The sequence below is a fragment of the Nomascus leucogenys genome, chromosome 18, assembly GCF_006542625.1.
Source record: "Nomascus leucogenys isolate Asia chromosome 18, Asia_NLE_v1, whole genome shotgun sequence".
NCBI lineage: Eukaryota > Metazoa > Chordata > Mammalia > Primates > Hylobatidae > Nomascus > Nomascus leucogenys.
Genome location: NC_044398.1, coordinates 65,595,960 through 65,617,338, shown reverse-complemented (window position 1 = coordinate 65,617,338; position 21,379 = coordinate 65,595,960). Strand labels below are relative to the sequence as shown.

Below are 21,379 nucleotides of genomic sequence, written 5' to 3'. Positions count from 1 at the left end.
CTGTGTGTTTCTTTTTTTTGTAGATGCTTTTTGTTAGATTTTTATCATGAATGGGTATTGGATTTTGGATATGCTTTTTCTGTGTTTGTTAAGATGGCTATATTGTTTTTCTTCTTTATTCTCTAATATAGTATATTATGTTAGTTTTTTGAATATCAAAGCAACTTTTTATCCCTGGGGTATATACTTGGTCATGGAGTATTATACTTTTTATATTAATTGGATTTGGTTTGCTAATATTTTGTTAAGGATTTTTACATCTATGTTTATGAGTTATTGGCCTGTAGTTTTCTTGTAAAGTTTTTGTCTAGCTTTAGTGTCAAAAGTTTGGTATTAAATGTTGAATTCATCAGTGAAGTCATTTGGGCCTAGAAGTTTCTTTGTGGGAAGGTTTTAAGTTTAATTTTATTTTTTAAACTGAGACAGGGTCTCACTTTGTTACCTAGGCTGGAATGCAGTGGCGTGATCTCGGCTCACTGAAACCTTGACCTCCCGGCTCAAGTGTTCTTCCCACCTTAGCTTCCCGAGTAGCTGAGACTACAGGTGTGTGCCACCACGCCTAGCTAATTTTTGTTGTTGTTGTAGTATTTTTTGTAGAGACAGGGTTTCACCATGTTGCGCAGGCTGGTCTCGAACTGCTGGTCGCAACTGATCTGCCCACCTTTGGCACCCAAAGTGCTGGGACTACAGGCATGAGCCACCACTCCTGGCATATTTTTTAATTTTTTAAAAAATATTTATATTCATTCATTCATTCATTCATTCATTCATTTAATCAATTAGAGACGGAGTCTTATTCTGTTGTCCAGGCTGCAGTGCAGTGGCCCAGTCATAGCTTATAGTAGCCTTGAACTCCTGAGCTCAAGTGATCCTCCTGCCTGAGGCTCCTCCTTAGCTGGGACTACAGGTGCATGCCTTCAGGCTTGAATAATCTTTGTGGGAAGGTTTTAAATATGATTTCAAGTTTTTAAATAGATATAGAACTATTCAGATTATCTGTGTTTTCTTCTATGAGCTTTGGTTGTTTGTCTTTTAAGGGATTTGTCCATTTCATGTAAGTTGTCAAATTTATTGGCATCAAGTTGTTCATCATGTCATTATACTATCTTTGTATTGTTTGTACGAACTGCAGAGATAGCCCCTCTTACATTCTTACTATTGATAATTTGTGTCTTATGTCTTTTTTTCTTGACTGATCTGGCTAGAAACTTATCAATTTTATTAACCTTTTGATTAGTTTCAAGGGTTTCTTTTGATTTCATTGATTTTTATCTATTTTTTGTGTTCAGTTTCATTTATTTTTGCTTTTATTTTTTATTTACTTTCTCCTGCCTGCTGTTAAGTTTTGTTTGCTTTTCTTTTTTCTAGTTTCATAAAGTAGATGCTTAGATCATTAGCTGTGTCACAAATTTTGACATATTGGATCTTTATTTAACTGAAAATATAGTTCATCCTTAAACAATGCAGGGACTGGGGCGCTGACCCCCGTGCAGTCAGAAATTCACATATAACTTTTGACTCTCCCATAACTTAACTACAAATAGCCTACTGTCAACTGGAAGCCTTAATAACGTAAACAGTCCACTAATGCATATTTTGTATGTCATATTTATTATATACTATCTTCTTACAATGAAGTATGGTAGAGAAAAGAAAATGAGAAAACCATAATGAAGACAGAATTTGTATCTGCTATTCAGTAAGTGGAAATGGATCATCCTAAAGGTCTTTATCCTCATTTTCTTCACTGAGTAGGCTGAGGAGGAGGAAGAGGAGAGGTTGGTCTTGTTGTCTCGGGGTGACGGAGGTAGAAGGGAGGCAGGAAGGGCAGGCATGCTCAGTGTAGCTGTTATTGAAGAAAATCTGCATGTAAATGGACCTACACAGTTCAAACTTGAGTTGTTCAAGGGCTAACAATACTTTCTAATTTCCCTTGCGTCTTCCTCTTTGATCTGTTGGTTATGTAGGGGATTTTGCATTTATCTTTCTGTCATCGATTTCTAATTTAATTTCATTGTGTTTAGAGAACATACTTTATATGATTAGAATTCTTTCAAATTAGTTGATTCCCATACCCCTGGGCCCCCACATGTTTCACATACAGTCTATTCTGGAGAATGTTCCATGTGCGCTTGAAGAGCATGTGTTTTCTGCTGTTTTCTGGGTGAAATCTTCTGTGGAAATCAATTTGGTCAAGTTGATTGATAGTGTTACTCAAATCTTATATATCTTTACTGATTTTTTTTAACCAACATGTTTTGTGAGTTGTTTTTTGGGGAGCTTGAAATCTCTAACTATAATTGTTGAATTGTCTTTTTGTCCTTTCATTTGCGTAAACTTTGTTTATCTTGTGGCCATGCTGTTCAATATGTAACACTTACAAGTGTCGTTTTTTTTTTTTTCCTGCTATATTGCTCCTTTTTGGTATCAGTGTATTTCTTTGTGTTTAGAAATATTATTTGTTTTAAAGTCTATTTTGCCTGATATTAATATATAGTCACTCTAGTTCTCTTATGCTTATCATTTGGGTTATATATTTTTCTATAAGTAAAACTTTCAGCTTATTTGAATCTTTGAATTTAAAGTGTATCTTTTAGAGACAATATATAGTCATATCTTGCTTATTCTTTTTAATCCAGACTGAAAAATCTTTGCCCTTTGATCACAAATTTAATGTAACTACCAATATGGCTGGATTTTTCTGCCATTTTGCTATGTGTGGTTTTTTTGTTTTGTTTGGTTTTGTTTTTGTTTTTTGAGACAGGGTCTCCTCTGTTGCCCAGACTGGAGTGCAGTGGCATGAACTTGGCTCACTGCAGCCTCTGCCTCCTGGGTTCAAGCAATTCTCTCACTTCAGCCTCCCAAGTAGCTGGGATTACAGGCATGTGCCACCACGCCCAATTAATTTTTGCATTTTTAGTAGAGATGGGGTTTCACCATGTTGGCCAGTCTGGTCCCAAACTCCTGACTTCAGGTGATGCACCCACCTTGGCCTCCCTAAATGCTGGGACTACAGGCATGAGCCACCACGCCCAGCCTTGCTATGTATTTTCTATGTTTCGTCTCTTTGTTACTGTTCTTCCTATACTGCTTTCCTTTGTGTTAAACAATGTTTTTTAGCAATTTAAGTATTCTACTGACATGTTATCTGTTTTTTGGTGGTTTCTCTAGGGGTTACAATATACATCTTCATTTATTTATTTATTTATTTTAAGGTTAATACATGACTAAGCTACAGGAAAACAGGCATATATGTATTAGTTTATTATTTACTTATAACCAAATGAAGAAAGGTGTTTATTTTCAGTGATCATAGATTAACCTGGGAGTTAACTATCTGCTTGTTTTCTGGCATAAATATCCAAGCTTTTGCATGCTGACCATTTGTTACTCATTTTCATCCTTTTGGCATTCTTGTAACATAGGCATGGACAATAACATTTTCCCACTTTTATGAATAAAGAACTTGAAGCACAGTAAGGATTAGCATCTTGTTTTTGATTCTAGAAACTTAATAAAATGGAGGTGGGACTTTAGTCTCAGGGTGTTGGTTCTCTGTTTTGTACTTTTCCACCAAATGCCATGCCTATCTATGTCTCTAATATCTCTCTTGGATCAACCAACATATTAATAAATTAGGCAGGAAAACTGTAATCTTTTCTCTCAGCCAGCAAATTTGAGAAAGTCATTGTGGTGATAAGAGTGTACCTAAAGCCTAGAAAATGTCATTGTAAATGATTTTTTTTTTTTTTGAGACAGAGCCTCGCTCTGTCGCCCAGGCCGGAGTACAGTGGCACGATCTCGGTTCACTGCAACCTCTGCCTCCCGGGTTCAAGCGATTCTCCTGCCTCAGCCTCCTGAGTAGCTGGGACTACAGGCACCTGCCACCACGTCCAGCTAATTTGTGTATTTTTAGTAGAGATGGAGTTTCACCATATTGGCCAGGCTGGTCTCGAACTGCTGACCTTGTGATCTGCCCACCTTGGTCTCCCAGAGTGCTGGGATTACAGGTGTGAGCCCCCTTGCAAATTATTCATACATATATTATTTCTCTTGTTCAGGTACATAAATCTTATTTTGTTTTAGCTCAGAATTTTCTTGTGATATTTCTTATTGATGATATTTTTGTTTCTTGCACAAGCCATTCTGACAAAATGTGAAATATATTGATTTAAAATGGTATAAAAATAATTATTTTGTGATATATACATGTCATACTCATTCACTGTCTCTTCCTGGTGTATATAAATTGGCTGCCATATACTGTTACTTTGATTGCACTTTTGACCTAAGTATACTTAGGCTTTTTACCTGTTTAAAATTTCTATAGCCATCCACATGCAAGTGTCCGCTTACAGTCCTGTGTAAGGGTTGGGAAAGCACCCTCTTCAAAAGCAGAATTAATTTTGGATAACTGAAATTGCAGAGCTGTATACATTAAAAGTAATTATTATTTATAGCTTTTTTTTTTTTTTGTCTGAGACGGAGTCTTACTCTGTCGCCCAGCCTGGAGTGCAGTGGTGTGATCTCTGCTCACCGCAACCTCTGCCTCCCGAGCTCAAGCAGTTCTCCTGCCTCAGCCTGCATAGCAGCTAGGATTACAGGCCTGCACCATCACTCCCGGGTAATTTTTGTATTTGTAGTAGAGACGGGGTTTCACCATGTTGGCCAGGCTGGTCTCAAACTCCTGACCTCATGATCTGCCCGCCTTAGCCTCCCAAAGTGCTGGGATTATAGGCGTGAACCACTGAACCAGGCCTGTTTATAGCTTTTAAGATAAGCTCCCTTAGTAAGCTTTGGGGTTCTGAAGCAAGGAGCAAGGAAAATCAAATGTAGAAAAAGTTTTAGAAAGACTTTGTATCTTCCTAGAAAAATGTAATTTCCATCAGTCTTTCCAGAATGAGTCAGTTGTTGCCAGTTTCAGAGGTGTATAATATTGGTACATAACTGTGGGTATGCATTGCTGTTCTATTGTGGAGTATAGTTTGGCTGGATACATACTTTCCTATTACTTTTCTCTTGAATTTTAAAAGTCAGAAAGCTAAAAATGCAAAAAATCCAGTCTAAATATTGTCTGTAGTTTTTTAGGATTATAGTGCTCTTTTAACTTATTTATCTCTACAGCCTGCCACCATATAAGCTTTTAATTATAAATTATGATGCTTGACATTGGGGAGAAAGGAACATAAGCACCCATAATGAGTCATTTTTGTTGACTGTATAAATGAGTCAGAGTTACATGTAATGATGAGAATATCCTCCTACAATTTTGGTTTTTGGTCTTGATTTTTTCCCATTGACTCTCTTTTCTCCCCGCCATCCTCTCTCTTGCACATAGCACATTTTTGCGCTCCGTCTGCTATTACTGATATTATAAACCTTTTACTGGACTTCAGTTGTAGTGACCATTAGGTCCTAAACATAGAACTAAGAGCATAAGTGGACTTTAATAGAATACTTACTAATTTTAATATCTAGAGTTCATAATTTAAAATTAATATATGAGAATTTACTGTAAATTAAAAGGGGCTATATACTTGCAATATTAGAACATCCAGTTATCTAGGACTACCATTACTAATGCCAATGAGAACACCATTCCTCTAAGATGTTGTGGGGAAAGGAAAAGCTAATGAGCCCAGGTAGTTCACATCTGTAGCTCCCTTCCCAGGCCAAGATTCTCTTTAGATCCATGGCCCTTAAATTTTAATGGTTCATTAGAGTTATCTGGAGGGTTTATTAAAACACAGATTGCTGGGCCACAACCTCAAGTGCCTGATTGAGAAGATTTAGCATGGGGCCTGAGAATTTGTATTTCTTCTAACAAGTTTCAGATGCTGCTCTTGATCTTGGCACCACAGCTTGGGAACTACTACTTTAGATTACCTGGATTATGAAAACATGACCTTGGATGACGTCTACTTCAGGATACAAGGGTTTATATTTACCCTGTTAGGATGAATTTAAGGTCATACACAGCTAGCTAGTCTATTTGTTATTTTTAAAAAATTAAGACAGGGTCTTGCTCTGTAGCCTGGGCTGGAGTGCAGTGGTACGATCACAGCTCACTACAGCCTTGACCTCCCAGGTGCAACCAATCTCCCATTTCAGCCTCCCGAGCAGCTGGGACTATAGGTGCTTGTTGGCACCTATAGGTGCTGTTGGTGTAGCCACCATGCTTGGCTAATTTTTGTATTTTTTTGTAGAGACAGGGTTTCACCATGTTTCCCAGGCTGGTCTTAAACACTTGGGCTCAAGCGTTCTGCCTGCCTCGGTGTCCTAAAGTGCCGGGATTACAGGTGTGAGCCACCGTGCCCGGCCTAGCTGGTCTATTTGTGATAGTACAGTATGGAAACTATTGGCTGCTTGAAGAGATTTGCTTTTTTTTTCTTTTTTTCTGGCTTTTATTTAAATTGTGTATGTGTTAGCACAGGCCCAGTGTTTCTGATCCATTCTGAGTAACTGATCTCTGGCTGTATGAATCAGATTTAAATACAAAATTATTTTTGGTAGATTATGGAAGCCTTGTATTGTTCAGATGTTTACTTGCAGTATGTATGATTGAATGTGAGAAATAAATTTCCTTTTTTAAATGCAACCCACATGCAGATAAATAAAGCTGAAGTTTGAGGAAATGCCTTCTATCATAGGAAAACTCATTATAACTAGACTGGCTGGCTGTGGTACTTATGTACCTACTACAACCGGCTTTACATTTTGAGAGAATGGCTGAAGAAGAATATAGTCTAATTGTAGACATTACTGGGTAAGCTTTTATGATGCTAAAAGATTCATTTGTTAAGGCTTATATTTCTCATGCATATGTATGTCAGTAACTAGACAGCTTTTTAAATCATGTACCTGTATAGGAATAGCAACATATGGAATGAAGAAGGGGATGATTTAAAAAGATCCTTCACTTTATGAGAGGATATTATTATTGCATTTAACAGGAATGTGACTTAAAGGTCAGTACCTCTTTCCAGCTTCCCTGTTCTTAATGTCAGGTAGGCAAAAAGCAGTGCTACTTAGTCTCCAGGGAATATGTGAGTAAGAAAACCAATAATAGCCCCTGAGGAGTACAGGAATTTGCTGTACCAAAATGGCACCAGCTTCGCCTGGACCAGCTAATTTACTGACCAGTAACCTACTGACCTGTCTGGATCTTGATTTCCTGTGATGCCATTCTCTATTGAGCAGACAGACAGAAAAAGCTTTTGTTGATACAGAATTTCTAATGCCACTCTTTTGGGAGAATGAGGTTTGCAGAGACATTAGATAATATTATCTAATAACAGTATATATTCATTTATATAATAAACTTGGGAGATATAGGAGGGAAATATAGGATTGGCTAACTTTTATGTTTATATTATGTTAATTATTTTTTCTTACATAATATATTGCAACTCAGAAGCAATGTTTTGCTTCTGGGGTAATGTTTATAAACTTTTGCATGTGATGATGGGCAATTTGGAAGACTTTTGGTTTCTGGAAGAACAGAAATACTCCTGTAAAAACTGAGAAAATCTTCACATAGGCAGTGGGAAATAGAATTCAGACAGCCCCTAAGCCCTTTCTTCTTATGGTTTGTGGTTTGCTATTGTGCTGCTTACATTTATTTTGAGCATGTTTTTAAGACTTGAATTTTTTTTTTTTTGAGACAGAGTCTTGCTCTGTTGGCCAGAGTGGAGTGCAGTGGCATGATCTCAGCTCACTGCAACTTCTACCTCCTGGGTTCAAGCGATTCTCCTGCCTCAGCCTCCCGAGAAGCTGGGATTATAGGTGCGTGCCACTGCACCCGGCTAATTTTTGTATTTTTAGTAGAAATGGGGTTTCACCATGTTGGACAGGTTGTTCTCGAACTCCTGAACTCAGGTGATCCTCCAGCTTCGGCCTCCCAAATTGCTAGGAATACAGGTGGGAGCCACGGTATCCGGCCTAAGACTTGAATTTTAAAAAATTTATAACAGGATACATCTGTACTTAATCATTATGAATATTATTTACTCAGTTAATCTGACTGCCTTTGATCATAATGGAAAAAGGAATTTGAGGCATTTTGCACACAGTGTTCCAATACTTGCCAGATGTGTTGGGGAAGATGCATTAAGTTCTGCTTGTTTAAGCTGATGTTCTTTGACACTGCCCAAGATTTCTGACAAAAGAATGACAAGAGAGGGAAGTTAAACTAGACTTCCTAATGCTCCTCGGTTTTGATGAGGAAGTCCAAATTTCTAACCACTGAAAGGGGAAAATACATCAGGCAGTAAGGTGTCTAAATTAGATAACTTAGTGGCTTGATGTAATTTATTAGTATATAGCATTTAATTACATGATAAAGTATATTCCTTAGTTTTATTAATGTATTTTTATAACTGTCAAAACATAAATTGTTAAAGTATACTTCTTGTGAAGCCATTTAAACTGATACTCTTGATGCATGTGGGTGGGGGAGAAGGTGAATTTATGACATTTAAATTTGAAAAGTGTAAGGATTATCTTGGATAATTAAATAAAACTGTATTACTCAATAGTTTAGATTCTACTTTACCAAAAAAAGGAAAAAAACCACATTGAATACCTACTCTATGTTTGATAATGTTGCAGGGTGTTAAGAGTACAACATGAATTAAGATGTGATCTCAATAAGGGAGGACGGGAGTTTACCAGTAATTTTTCTTTTGGTGTACCTTCTGATTTTTTAAAATAATTAACATATCTTATGCAACAAAAAATATACTGTCAAACCTATTTAAAACATCTTATTCTACCCAGCCTGCCCAGCTTTTGATGTAATTGGGGAAGAAGGTTCAGTAACAGATGATTTTAACATAACAGGTTGGGCTATGATTGATATGTTAATTGAGTGCTCTTCAGAGAAAGAGTGATCCATAAATTCAATCTAGATTTTTAGGAAAGGTTTCTTGTAGGAAACGGGGGCTGAATTGACTCTTAAGTAATAACTACCAAAGAGAGGTGTGGAGCTCATTTCAGGCAGAGGTGTTGAATAAACTGCATGAAACAGATATATTGGGAACTGTAAGTAGTGTGTTAGGCTGTTTTGCATTGCTATAAAGGAATATCTGAGACTGGGTATTAATAAATGAGGTTTATTTTGGCTTATGGTTTTATAGGCTGTGAAAGCATGGCACCAGCATCTGCTTGGCTTCTGGTGAGGGCCTCAGGAAGCTTACAGTCATGGTGGAAGGTGAAGGAGGAAGCAGGCATACCACATGGCGCATGAGTGACAGGGAAAGAGAAGGTCTCAGACTCTTAAACAGCCAGATCTCATGTGAACTGAGTGAGAACTCACTCATCACCAAGGGGATGGCGCTAAACCATTCATGAGGGATCCATTCCAGTGATCCAGTACCTCCTACTAGGCCCCACCTCCAACACTGGGGATCACATTTCCACATGAGATTTAGAGGGGATGCCCATCCAAACTGTATCAAGTAGTTTGTTAGCAAGCGATGGTTCTGGAGCTGTTGGGGCTTAGGAAGAGTGTGTTTACTCTTTGCTCAACAGTTTGCTTTAGTGAAGTACTTGAAGCAGGAGAGTAACAAGCTCATGTTTTTTTTCCTATACTTGTAAAAATTATTCAGCTTTCCACTCTTTAAATATACTAAAATGGGCACCTAAATGTTGTATGATAAGAATTGGTTTCTTTAACAGCAGAAGGGCTTGGGATACTGAAGGAAATGTGACTTTTCTGCCTTTGTCTATTGGGTAGTGGCTCACGCCTATAATCCCAGCACTTTGGGAGGCCAAGGCGGGCAGATCACGAGGTCAGGAGTTTGAGACCAGCCTGACCAACATAGTGAAACCCTGTCTCTACTAAAAATACAGAAAATTAGCCAGGCATGGTGGTGCCCACCTGTAATCCCAGCTACTCAAGAGGCTGAGGCAGGAGAACCGCCTGAACCTGGAAGGCAGAGGTTGCAGTGAGCTGAGATCATGCCACTGCACTCCAGCCTGGGTGACAGAGTGAGACTCTGACTCAAAAAAAAAAAAAAAAAGGAAAAGATTTTTGTAAGTGAATTATTGTGGCACTGTGTTAGTCCTCCTGGTAACATGAGCTGTAGTGACATTGTCTGGTTTTAATCTGAAAGGAATAGGAGGTGACCTGTCTGGCAGCCTCCTATTGGGCTCTAATAAATTTACATCTGTGTGGGCTTTTGCCTTCTCTTGCCATTGGTGGTGTCTGCTTCAACTCAAATCTAAATTTCTGTATTGGCATAATATTAAACACACTTTTATTGATGTCTTGAGCCTTATTTTTCTTTTTTACTATCATGCCTGGCTAATTAAAACAAATTTTTTTTGTAGAGACAGGGCCTCACTGTGTTGCCCAGGCTGATCTCAAACTCCTGGGCTCAAGTGGGCCTCCCACCTTGGCCTCCCTAAGCACTGGGATTACAGGCGTGAGCTACTGCACCAGCTAAGGCTTATCTTTCTTGACCCTAGTCACCAAGAGTGATGATTTCATTATCTGCAGGAGAGTCGTAAGTGGAGCCTACTGCCAGGTTGTAGTAGATGTTCTTGGCCTTGGTGTTGTCTTTTGGAGTGAGGGCTTAGAGTAGAAGTCTCAGGGTCTCATTTCTAGTTAGCAATCCTGCCTCTTAAAACAGTAACAATGCGCACTTTAGAAAGTGATTTAAAACTCTCTCTTCCTTCTGTATTATTCTGAAAGAATTTACCTTTTAGCAAGGGCGTCTTCTTGTTTAGTGTTTTTACAAAGGGGGTGGGTGGTGGGCAAGGTATTATAGTTGCCTGCAAAGGAGTGACACACAGCGTGTCCTTCGTTTCATCCACCACTTGTCCCTTGTTTCCTTTTTGACTGTTGCTTTACTGTTAGGTAAAGTGGCTTTGGTGATTTGGAGTATTTTTGTATGAGGTCATGAATTTTCCTTAATAACCAAGGAAACTTACGATCTTTCCTTCCCCTGGTTAGTAGTTGTATGTGTTTTACCCTTTTTGTCAGCAGCCTTCGTCACAGCCTAATCTCTCCTCATCTGTTACAGTAGTCACCACGTTTCCCTGCTGAGTTTGGAAGCATTTCTTTCCCAGTCATGTTATTTTCAAGATATACTGAGTTCTGCTTTCCTTTATCTTAAGATTCTCAGCAACCTCCTATTTTCTAGATTTGTTTTTTTCCAAGATTCTTCCAGAAACAGAAGACACACATTATAACAAGTTTGAAATACCCTACACACATACCTACTGTGTCCTACATTTCCCCCCTCTTTTTTCATTGTCCATGTTGCTGCTAGTTTCTCTCCTTTAAGGTTCATGACCTAATATCTGTAGATATCAGTCACTCGGCATGTGATTCACAGATGTTAGTGGCTATGGAGTGATATTTGAGGAATTAATGACTAAAATAGAATAGTCACTTCTGTCTTATTTCAGATAGGTATGTGTCTCTCTACGTAATGTGGCTTGGTTAAAATTGACCTATATAATAGAGTAGCTTTAAATGGAAATGTATTAAAATAATTGTAAAAATAATTCAAAGAGTATATGGCAGGATTTTTGCTGCAAATGAAACAGTTTCTCACTTTCTAGGTGGTTCAAGGAAATAAGATGAGTCTATATAATTTTTTGTTATATTATGTTTTAGTTAATTTTGGTGGGGACCATTTTATATTCCTTTACCATTTATTACCTTCATCTTTGTACCCTTTGGGAGAGGTACCCTGTGTTTCTTATAGTTCTAGACATTTCTAGAAATATGATTTCTTTAAAAAGCCTCCCCTTCCTAAACATTCAGTATTTAAGTATATTCATTAGCTGCATTAGTTATAAAAATGGCAGAGTTTATTTACTGAATTTCAAGGTATCAAACATTTGAAGAAACATTTGAAGAAAATGCCTCATGTTGTAATTTGACTTCCTTTTAAATTATATGTATATTGTATATTTTTATTGGAAACACAACATGCGGTATTTATAAATACATATATATGTTAAAACATTTTAACTGCAAGATGTGAGAACAGGGCCTGAGTCACTGCTGGGTTCTGGGCATGAGTTTGTAGGTAGGGAGCTGCGTTTATACTCGGAGTAGTGGCACTTTTAGCCAAGAAACTCTTGGGGAAACTATTAGGAAGAGAAATGTAGACTGTGTGTGTGTATTTGGCAGGGAAGAGATTTGTAAGAAATCTGGAGCAGGCATGTCAGATATTTTGACAACCATTACTTTAAAATATTTTCACATATGTATTATCCCTGTTATATCAAGTTGTGTTTCCAGTATTATCACTGTTATGTGAAAGTTTAGTTTAACCCCCATTTGATACCTTTCCCCAGAGCTGCTGTTAATAGTTTGTATTTCCTTTCAGTCATTTTGCTATGTATTTTTATATTGAATATGAAATTGTATAGTTTGTGTGGATTAAATAACATTTAAAATATGTCTTGGAGACACAGCTTATATCAGTTCACATAGAGTTATTCATTTTAGTTAATACATTGTACAATCAGTCCTCCATATCTGTGGATTCAACTGTGGATTGAAAATACTTGTGAAAAAAATTCCATCTGTACTGAACGTATACAGACTTTTATCTTGCCATTATTCCCTAAGCAATATAGTAGGACAACTATTTACATAGCATTTACCTTGTATTAGATATTGGAGGTAATCTAGAGAAGATATAAAGTATATGGGATAATGTGTGTAGGTTATATGCAAATACTGTGTCATTTTATATCAGGGACTTGAGCATCCATGGATTTTGGTATCCTTGGAAGGTCCAGGAACCAGTTCCCCACAGATGCCATGGGATGACAGTATTCAGAATAGCGCTAGTAGAATCGGCTGGGCGCGGAGGCTCATGCCTGTAATCCCAACACTCTGGGAGGCTGAGGTGGGTGGATCACCTTAGGTCAGGAGTTTGAGACCAGCCTGGCCAACATGGTGAAACTCCATCTCTACAAAAAATATAAAAATTAGCTGGGTGTGGTGGTGCATGCCTGTAATCCTAGCTACTTGGGAGGTTGAGGCAGGAGAATCGCTTGAACCCAGGAGGTGGAGGTTGTGGTGAGCCAAGATTATACCATGGCACTCCAGCCTGGGTGACAGAGCAAGACTCCATCAAAAAAAAAAAAAAAAAAAAAAAGGTGCTAGAATCTTCCTTGGGTCCTTGAGTTTCCGGCAGTCTTGCAGTAAACGTTTGCATTTCTCTAGGGAGACATACCTCAAAGTGGAATTACTGGGTCACATAATATGTGTTGCCCATGTTGATAGATATTTCCACATCATCCTCCAGAAAGTGTGCAATATGAGAGTGCTCATTTTCTCATTCATCACCTACTTGATTTCTCAAGTATCTTAGATGTGAGATTCTTGTAGATAATAATCTGATATCTCATTGCCAAATCATTTAGCACAGTTATCGATTGTCAAAATCTTTCTGAAATAAACTATGACTAATATACTTAGGAAAAGTTTATGTTCATTAAGAGGTCATTGCTCATATATCCATTTGTATCCATTTGTAGCATTTGTATAGGACATTTTAACTTTTTCTTTTTTTTTTTTTTTTTTTTTGAGAGACGGAGTCTCGCTTTGTCACCCAGGCTGGAGTGTAGTGGCGCTATCTCGGCTCACTGCAGGCTCCGCCTCCTGGGTTCAAGCCATTCTCCTGCCTCAGCCTCTCGAGTAGCTGGGACTACAGGCGCCCGCCACCGTGCTGGGCTAATTTTTTTTGTATTTTTTTTAGTAGAGACGGGGTTTCACCATGTTAGACAGGATAGTCTCAACCTCCTGACCTCGTGATCCACCTGCCTCGGCCTCCCAAAGTGCTGGGATTATAGGCGTGAGCCACCGCGCCCAGCCTCATTTTAACTTTTTTAAAGGATCAGTCCATGTTTAAAGATTATCACAGAGGGGAACTTAGGCTATACTTCAGGTTAATCTGCTGTTATATAAACTTTATAATCAGGAAATAACATTTGAGAAAATGCCTCACGTTACGGTTTGATTTCCTTTCTTTTTGCCTTTAGAATGCACAAAAAAGACAAATTGGTATTCACTTAAAATGATTATTTACTGCACTCTAGCCTGAGTGACAGAGCGAGACCCTGTCTCTAAAGAAGACAAAGACTATTTTTACATTGGCAACATCTATTTCTTCATGGATTAAGTCTAATTTCTTCTTTGTATATTTACTTTACACATTTTGCCACATGTAAACTGTACTTTGTGATGGAACTCCCTGCCTGGAGATGGCAGGATTAAAGTTCCTCTTTGGTCTGTCTACCATTGACAAGAGTGAAATCATGGCACAGAAAGGGTTGGGAAGACTCAGATTTGAGCTGCAGAGAGATGTGACTTTTCCAGCAAGTTACTGAACCTGTCTGAGAATCATTATCTCTGTGTGAGCTCGAGAGTTTTTGTGAAAAGTAGAAACACTGTGTATTAAGTACCTGAACATACTCAGTAACTTGTAACAATTATAAGTCTTTCAACAACCTTTCTGCCTTATAATGCTTTGGGAATCAATTTCAGGATGATTTTTAGGGGAAAAAGGAAATTCTAACTTGTAGCAGAACCAACTTTGGCATACCTGGGGGAAATGGTGGTATAGTAATAATTTGAAACATTTTTGAGCATTGGTCACTGTATAATTAAAAACAAACCGCTGTTGCTGAACTATTGTGTCTTTTAGTAAAGTGATTGATTTTAGATAGCATTTCATTAGTTCTAAGTGTTCTTTTAAAAAAGGCTGCTTCTATTTCTGGCAACATGGAGGATTAGAAATGCCTACTGATAATAGTTCAGCTAAACGTGCTACATGATACGTTACACACACACTTGCGTATACTATATCTTAAATTATGTATACACATCTTGAAACACATGTAAGTGTTTTTAGTAAATAGTTTAGCTGGTGGGAGAGTAAAGGGATTTTTCTGAGGCCTGCGTCAGTTAGTGCTGTAGATCCAGTGTGGTCCTTGAAAGTATCTGCCGGTTCCCGGTGGCATAGACCCTGAGTTTTGATAGGCAGTGAACATGGGGCACAGATATAAAGGCTGAGGCCAGGGAAGAGGACATAAAAGACATGTGGATGGTGTGAGAACTCCCGAAGAGTGGCAGCATCCTCCCCATGGGAGCTATTAAAAAGAATTCTTAAACACAGGACCACACTCACACTGGTCTGGAGCTAGAATTCATACTATTTGGTTTAGGAAGGAAAAGGAAAAAAAGCTTCAAGTTTAAAGTGTATTGGTAGTGAACCCAGCATAAGTGAACACATACCTTCTCTGGAGGAACTCTCCTTAAACCAAGGCTCAAAGATTCCCCTCAGATAGAGTCCTAAGGACATAACCTCATTCTAATATAAATGGACTTATGTGGAAACAAGCTACCCTAAGAGACAGTCAGCAAATACAACAAATTACCTAAACTCTCAAAGAGATTACAGATATTAGAATTACCAGGTGTAGACTAAAATAAGAGGAGATAGAAAATATGATGTGGGATGAAGAGAATCAAAGTTGACCAAGTAGGTTTGGAACCAAAGGGATCTGTAAATGATACATATATGATAATTTAAAATTTACAGTGTAACATATTGATTAAGCAGATTAGATACAGTGAAAGGGATGACAAAATGAAAGATACACCTAAAGAGACCTAGATGAAAAACAGAGAAGAAAGGGTAAGAGATCTGGAGGAATAGAATGCAAAGGTCTTAAATGTTGAATCAGCATCCCATAGAAAGGTACCAGGATGGAGGATGCCCCATATGCAAAGGTGGCTGAGGACTTGTACAAATTGGTGAGTCCTCAGGAGAAGCCAACGAATACTAAACTAGAGCAATAAAAAGAAATCCTAGTACTAGACACAAGGCAGTAAAACTAGAATATTGATTGATGGGGGCAGGAGGAGAGGAAGCAGTTACAGAGAAAAGACAGATAACCCAGAAAGAACTGGCTGACAGATGGCTTATATTTTAACAGCAAAAGCAGAAGCCAGAAGATAGTGCAATGGTAGCCTCAAAGCGATGAGAAAAAAGTTATCAATTTAGAATTCTGTACTCAGGAAAACCATCATTCAAGAATGAATATAGGCCGGGCACAGTGGCTCATGTCTGTAATCCCAGCACTTTGGGAGGCCGAGGCAGGCAGGTCACCTGAAGTCAGGAGTTTGAGGCCAGCCTGGGCAACATGGTGAAACCCTGTCTCTACTAAAAATACAAAAATTAGCCAGGCGTGGTGGCACATGCCTCTAATCCCTGCTACTTGGGAGGCTGAGGCAGGAGAATTGCTTGAACCCAGGAGGCGGAGGTTGCAGTGAGCTCAGATCAGGCCACTGAACTCCAGCCTGGGTGACAGAGTGAGACTGTCTCAAAAAAAAAAAAAAAAAAAAAAAAGAGTGAATGCAAAATAAAGATATTTCAAATGAAAACAGCTAAAGGTGTATCTGTGCTTTTTAACTTTGGAGAGTAGGGAGGAGGAAAGGAAGAAAGTCGAGTGGTGGGAAGAGATCAGAGATGATCAGCTGAGTTCTTTGTGATTTAATCTCCTTCTGAGCCCCAAAATACTAAATTAAGAAATGCTTTATATGAGTTGATTGCTTTTGATGCTGATGAAGGCTGGATTTGATTGTCTTTGCGATTTATGAGGCTGAACATGGATGTGGATGTTGGAGCACAGAGATAGAAGAATGCTCGGTCGAGGAGGGAACTCACATGCATGGGGGCAGGCGGGTGCAGGCAGATGGCTATGAATGCTGTCAATGCTATGATATTGGGGATCAGGCCAAGTTTAATCAGCTCTGAGAAAGGGGTGTCCTGACTGACAAATGTGAGGAAAAAAACATCATAAAGTTGCCATTTGAAATAGAATCTCAGGCTAGGCGAGGTGGCTCACGCCTGTAATCCCAGCACTTTGGGAGGCTGAGGCGGGCAGATCACCTGAGGTCAGGAGTTCAAGACCAGCCTGGCCAACAGGGCGAAACCCCATCTCTACTAAAAATACAAAAATTAGCTGGGCATGGTGGTGCTCACCTGTAGTCCCAGCTACTCAGGAGGGTGAGACAGGAGAATCGCTTGAACCCAGGAGGCAGAGGTGGCAGTAAGCCAAATCATGCCACTGCACTCCAGCCTGGGTGACAGAGCGAGACTCCGTCACACACACACACACACACACACACACACACACACACACACACACACACACAATAGAATCCCATTCATAGTGAGTTATGTAGTCAAAATCAGTTTACTTAATAATTGAAGCTGGCTTATTGTTCAGTAGACCAGCCCTCAGAGTCAGTGAAAACAGCAGCATTTCAAAATACATTTTTCTGTCTGTAAATTTTCTTCCTGAGAAGATTTTCCTAAGATTTGGTTGGAAAGCTGGCTCATATTGTTACTGTACTGTACTTGCCTTCATCAGAGAGGCTATAACGAAGTGAGATGATAGTCTAGGATTGGTTAAAATCTAGAATTGGTTAAAATCTAAGGGCAGGGTTCTTAGGCCAGGGCCATAGTCTTAAACATTTCAGTGGAGTCACTATGATGAAAACAAACTGCATGTGGGGCTGGGCACAGTGGCTCACGCTTGTAATCCTAGCACTTTGGGAGGCCAAGGGCGACGGATCACATGAGGTCAGAAGTTCCAGACCATCATGGCCAACATGGCAAAACCTCGTCTCTACTAAAAATACAAAAATTAGCTGGCGCGGTGTTGCAAGCCTGTAATCCCTGCTATTAGGGAGGCTGAGGCAGGAGAATCGCTTGAACCCGGGAGGCGGAGGTTGCAGTGAGCCAAGATTGTGCCACTGCACTCCAGCCTGGGCAACACAGTGAGACTCCGTCTCAAAAAGAAAAAAAAGAAAAGAAAAAGCATTTGGGCTACTCCTTGGGATTTATTAAACCACCTATACAGATATTTAGTCTGTTTGTGAATTCTGGTCATAATAAGATATCCATAAGAGCTGCATCTCCTAAAGACTCCGATAAAGAGTTAGATTTATATGGAATATGAATACTTTGAATTTCCATTTTTTTCATGCTTTATTCTGTTTGCTTAATAGAAATAAAAGACCATATTATGATCTGTTTGGTAAATTACTATGGATAAAGATGTAGACACTGAGATTGAATAGAATTACCCCTTTGTTTTTAATCCCTGTCTGTCAAAGTCATAGCCAGACTTCTTCACAAATTCTATACTGAGTAAAATATCTGTTTTTGTATTCAGTGTAAAAAATGGAAACCAATGAATGAAATCACTCTATGGCTAATTCAGAGCTGTTTAAAACTATTACATTAGTTTGCAGTTTATGATTTTATAGCACAGTGTAAAGGATTTAGCGAGACCTCACTTGCTTGGCTTTGAGAATATTTCTGTGATTACGGATATGCTGGCTTGGTGGGCTTTGACAGTCCTTGAAATTGGCTTTTATTAACTTGTAGGCTCTTCAATAAAACATTGAAACTATAAAATGTGCAGAGCTGTGCTCTAATTATCTGATTTAAAATTACTATTCGTATTGATCCATTCTGTGTGGTCAAATAGCAAGGTTAAAAAGTGATTTATTTTTCTTCCTTTACATGGACTAAACCCAGAATAATTATTGGGTTTAATTACATAATTCCTGGTTGGCACAGGAATTTACAGAATTCTCTTTCTTAGGCATGTATCTGATTACAAAAAGACAATCAAAATTCTTGGTAGAATCATATATATATATGTGTATATATATATACATATATATGTGTGTATATATATACATATATATGTGTGTATATATATGTCTCTCTATGTGTGTGTGTGTGTGTATATATATATATTTTTAAAGTAATCCTTTCTTTCCCACCCGCTGGCAGCTGCCAGACATACACGTGACTTTCTGGTATGTGTGTGAGGAGGTTTTTCTCCTGTCTGAATTCAGGGAACCAACGTCTCCCTTAAACTCTTTTTGAACAAGGCAGAGTGTAATAAGTAAATTATTTAAGAGCCGGTCCCTCTTGTTTTTGTTCTTATTTGTACGTAGGGAAAAGTGGTTGGGAGATGCATTCTGGTTATTTGCATGAGCATCTTTTCATGGCATACTTTCACTGTGCCTGATGTGCTTGCCTCTTCTGCATCAATGGCTCATTCTGTATAAGCAAAACTTAGATCTTGAATGTTAACTCTATTTTTCTTTTCTCAGAAGTGCCATAAAATTAAGTTTTGTAAGCATTCTGTCATTTTTAGGTGGGGAAGATGATACTTAGATGTTTATAGACTCTAATATTCAAAGAAACAAAAGCACTGAATTTGGTGGGGAATGTAAGGCAAGATGTGTGCCCATTTAAAACACTAAATTTTTTTTTTTTTTTTTTGAGATGGAGTCTCCCTCTGTCACCCAGGCTGGAGTGTAGTGGCGCTATCTCGGCTCACTGCAGCCTCCGCCTCCCAGGTTCAAGCAATTCCTCTGCCTCAGCCCCCCGAGTAGCTGGGACTACAGGCACACGCCACCACGCCCGGCTAATTTTTGTGTTTTTAGTAGAGATGGGGTTTCCCCATGCTGGCCAGGATGGTCTCGATCTCCTGACCTCGTGATCTGCCCGCCTTGGCTTCCTGAAGTGCTGGGATTACAGGACTGAGCCACTGTGCTGGGCCAAAATACTAAAATACTAATATGGATGGAAAAAAATCAACTTCTGAGTGTTCCCAAGGAGGTATTACATTATTCAGGGACTAATCCTGCAAGTGGAAAATAAAACTTAAATCATGGTCACATAAGTGTGTATGTAATACAGTCAAGGCAATTTATGCCGGTTATGACTTGTCAAGTATCATTCTTCTAACATCTTAGAATTGCTTGGCAAGTTTATTTTCATGACACATTACCCATCCTGAAGGTTTCAATAAAATGATACTGTATAGAAATCTGACCTCAGATCCTTCTTGCACTCTTTAATGTTCGTGTCCTAATTGTCCCCCTACCCTACCCTTCTAATTTCTCAAGGTAGAGGGAGGCAGTTGTGTACACTCTGAAGCTAAGGAGCAGATTTATGAAATCAAGAATACTTTTGGCTCCTAAGAGAGAAAAGTAACATTTGTCTTCTTTTTCTTCTAGGTTGTCCTTCTACTCAGGCCACTCTTCGTTCTCCATGTACTGCATGCTGTTTGTGGCAGTAAGTACTTAGTGTCTGTTGACGGTTAGGTTATGTGCTGCGTGGAATTAATGTGCTCAGCATCAGTGTCCTCGCCTGTCCTAATAAATTAGCCAGTGGCAAAAGGTGAAACACATGATCTGCAAATCTGTAAGTTTCATGCTAAGAATTAGTTGATGTGTGCCCTTACTTTAGAACGTTTCCTGAAGTGGTTTACTGGAACACAGCTTCTGTGTAATCACAGCGGGTAACTAATCTGAAGGACTGGGACAACGGGCTGCTGTTGCTTGTTAACCTCCTCCCTAATTGGGAGCCACTCTCCTCATCTGCTCAGTGTGGGCGACAGCAGCAGAGCTTTTTTCCTCCTGGGCTCTGCTGTGGTGAGGAGTTGGGTTTTGATCATTGTAAGTGAAGGCAGCTGTCCTTGTTCCTATTTGAGCAGATTTTGTTTTTCTCTCATTTTCTAAAACATTCCCAGACTGCTCTGCAAGGGACCAGAAAGGTTTCAACTTCTGGGAAAGGCAGTTGCCACTTCTGGAGCCTGTCATCTATAACTTCCAGGTCCAGTTCTGATGTCAACCTGTAGAGCAGCAGCATAGCGATTTGCATTTGCATCATACAAAGCCGGCAGTGAGGGCTTAGGAAGATTTGTACCCACATTTTGCATTATCAAACTGGAGATGAATATGTAGTTTTTTGAGAGTAACTAATGCAAGACTAGGCTTCAGGACACATTCAAGGGATTTTTAAAGGTCAATTTTACTTGATTTTTATTTTTTTATAATGTTCTCTTTACATATAAAGTATTAATAAAACACTATATATTTGGGTGTATTAATATGTCCTGCATTATCAATATGTAGGGGGAATGGAGAGGAGGGTGAGAAAATCTGTACCCTAATAGATCAGCTATAATTTTTGTCTTAATTTTCTTTATAAGTGGATTTTCATACAGTTGTGTTCTGTGTAAATTTGTCATTTCCTGTGTTTTTCCCTTTGATCACAGTAAGTGCTGTATGATAATTTAATGCTTAGACTTAAAATGCACAATATGTAACATTAAGGGTAAACTAATGGGAATTAGTCTCAGAGATAATTTAAAATGTTTTACTAGAATCTTGCTTTTATTTGAAAAACCAAATTCCAAACATTAAAAGAATATGGAAATTGTAGATGTGTTATATAAAATTCAAATTCAGAACTTCAAGCCATTACAACAGCTAATTTTCAAAGCTTTCATCTTACATTAATTAAAT

The 21,379-nt window shown here is 38.6% G+C and overlaps 1 protein-coding gene across 3 annotated transcripts in view; it reads left to right on the top strand.

Annotated features, from left to right (window-relative positions):
• Positions 1 to 21,379, top strand: part of PLPP1 (phospholipid phosphatase 1) — a 112,546-nt gene that overhangs the window by 75,409 nt on the left and 15,758 nt on the right. For all 3 annotated transcript variants that reach the window (XR_004026749.1, XM_003265930.3, XM_003265929.3), the window contains one exon: positions 20,087 to 20,144. Coding sequence is in view for 2 of the 3 variants with exons in the window: in XM_003265930.3 (XP_003265978.1) it covers positions 20,087 to 20,144 (58 nt within the window). In the remaining variant the exon portion in view is untranslated. The remainder of the gene's footprint in view (positions 1 to 20,086; positions 20,145 to 21,379) is intronic.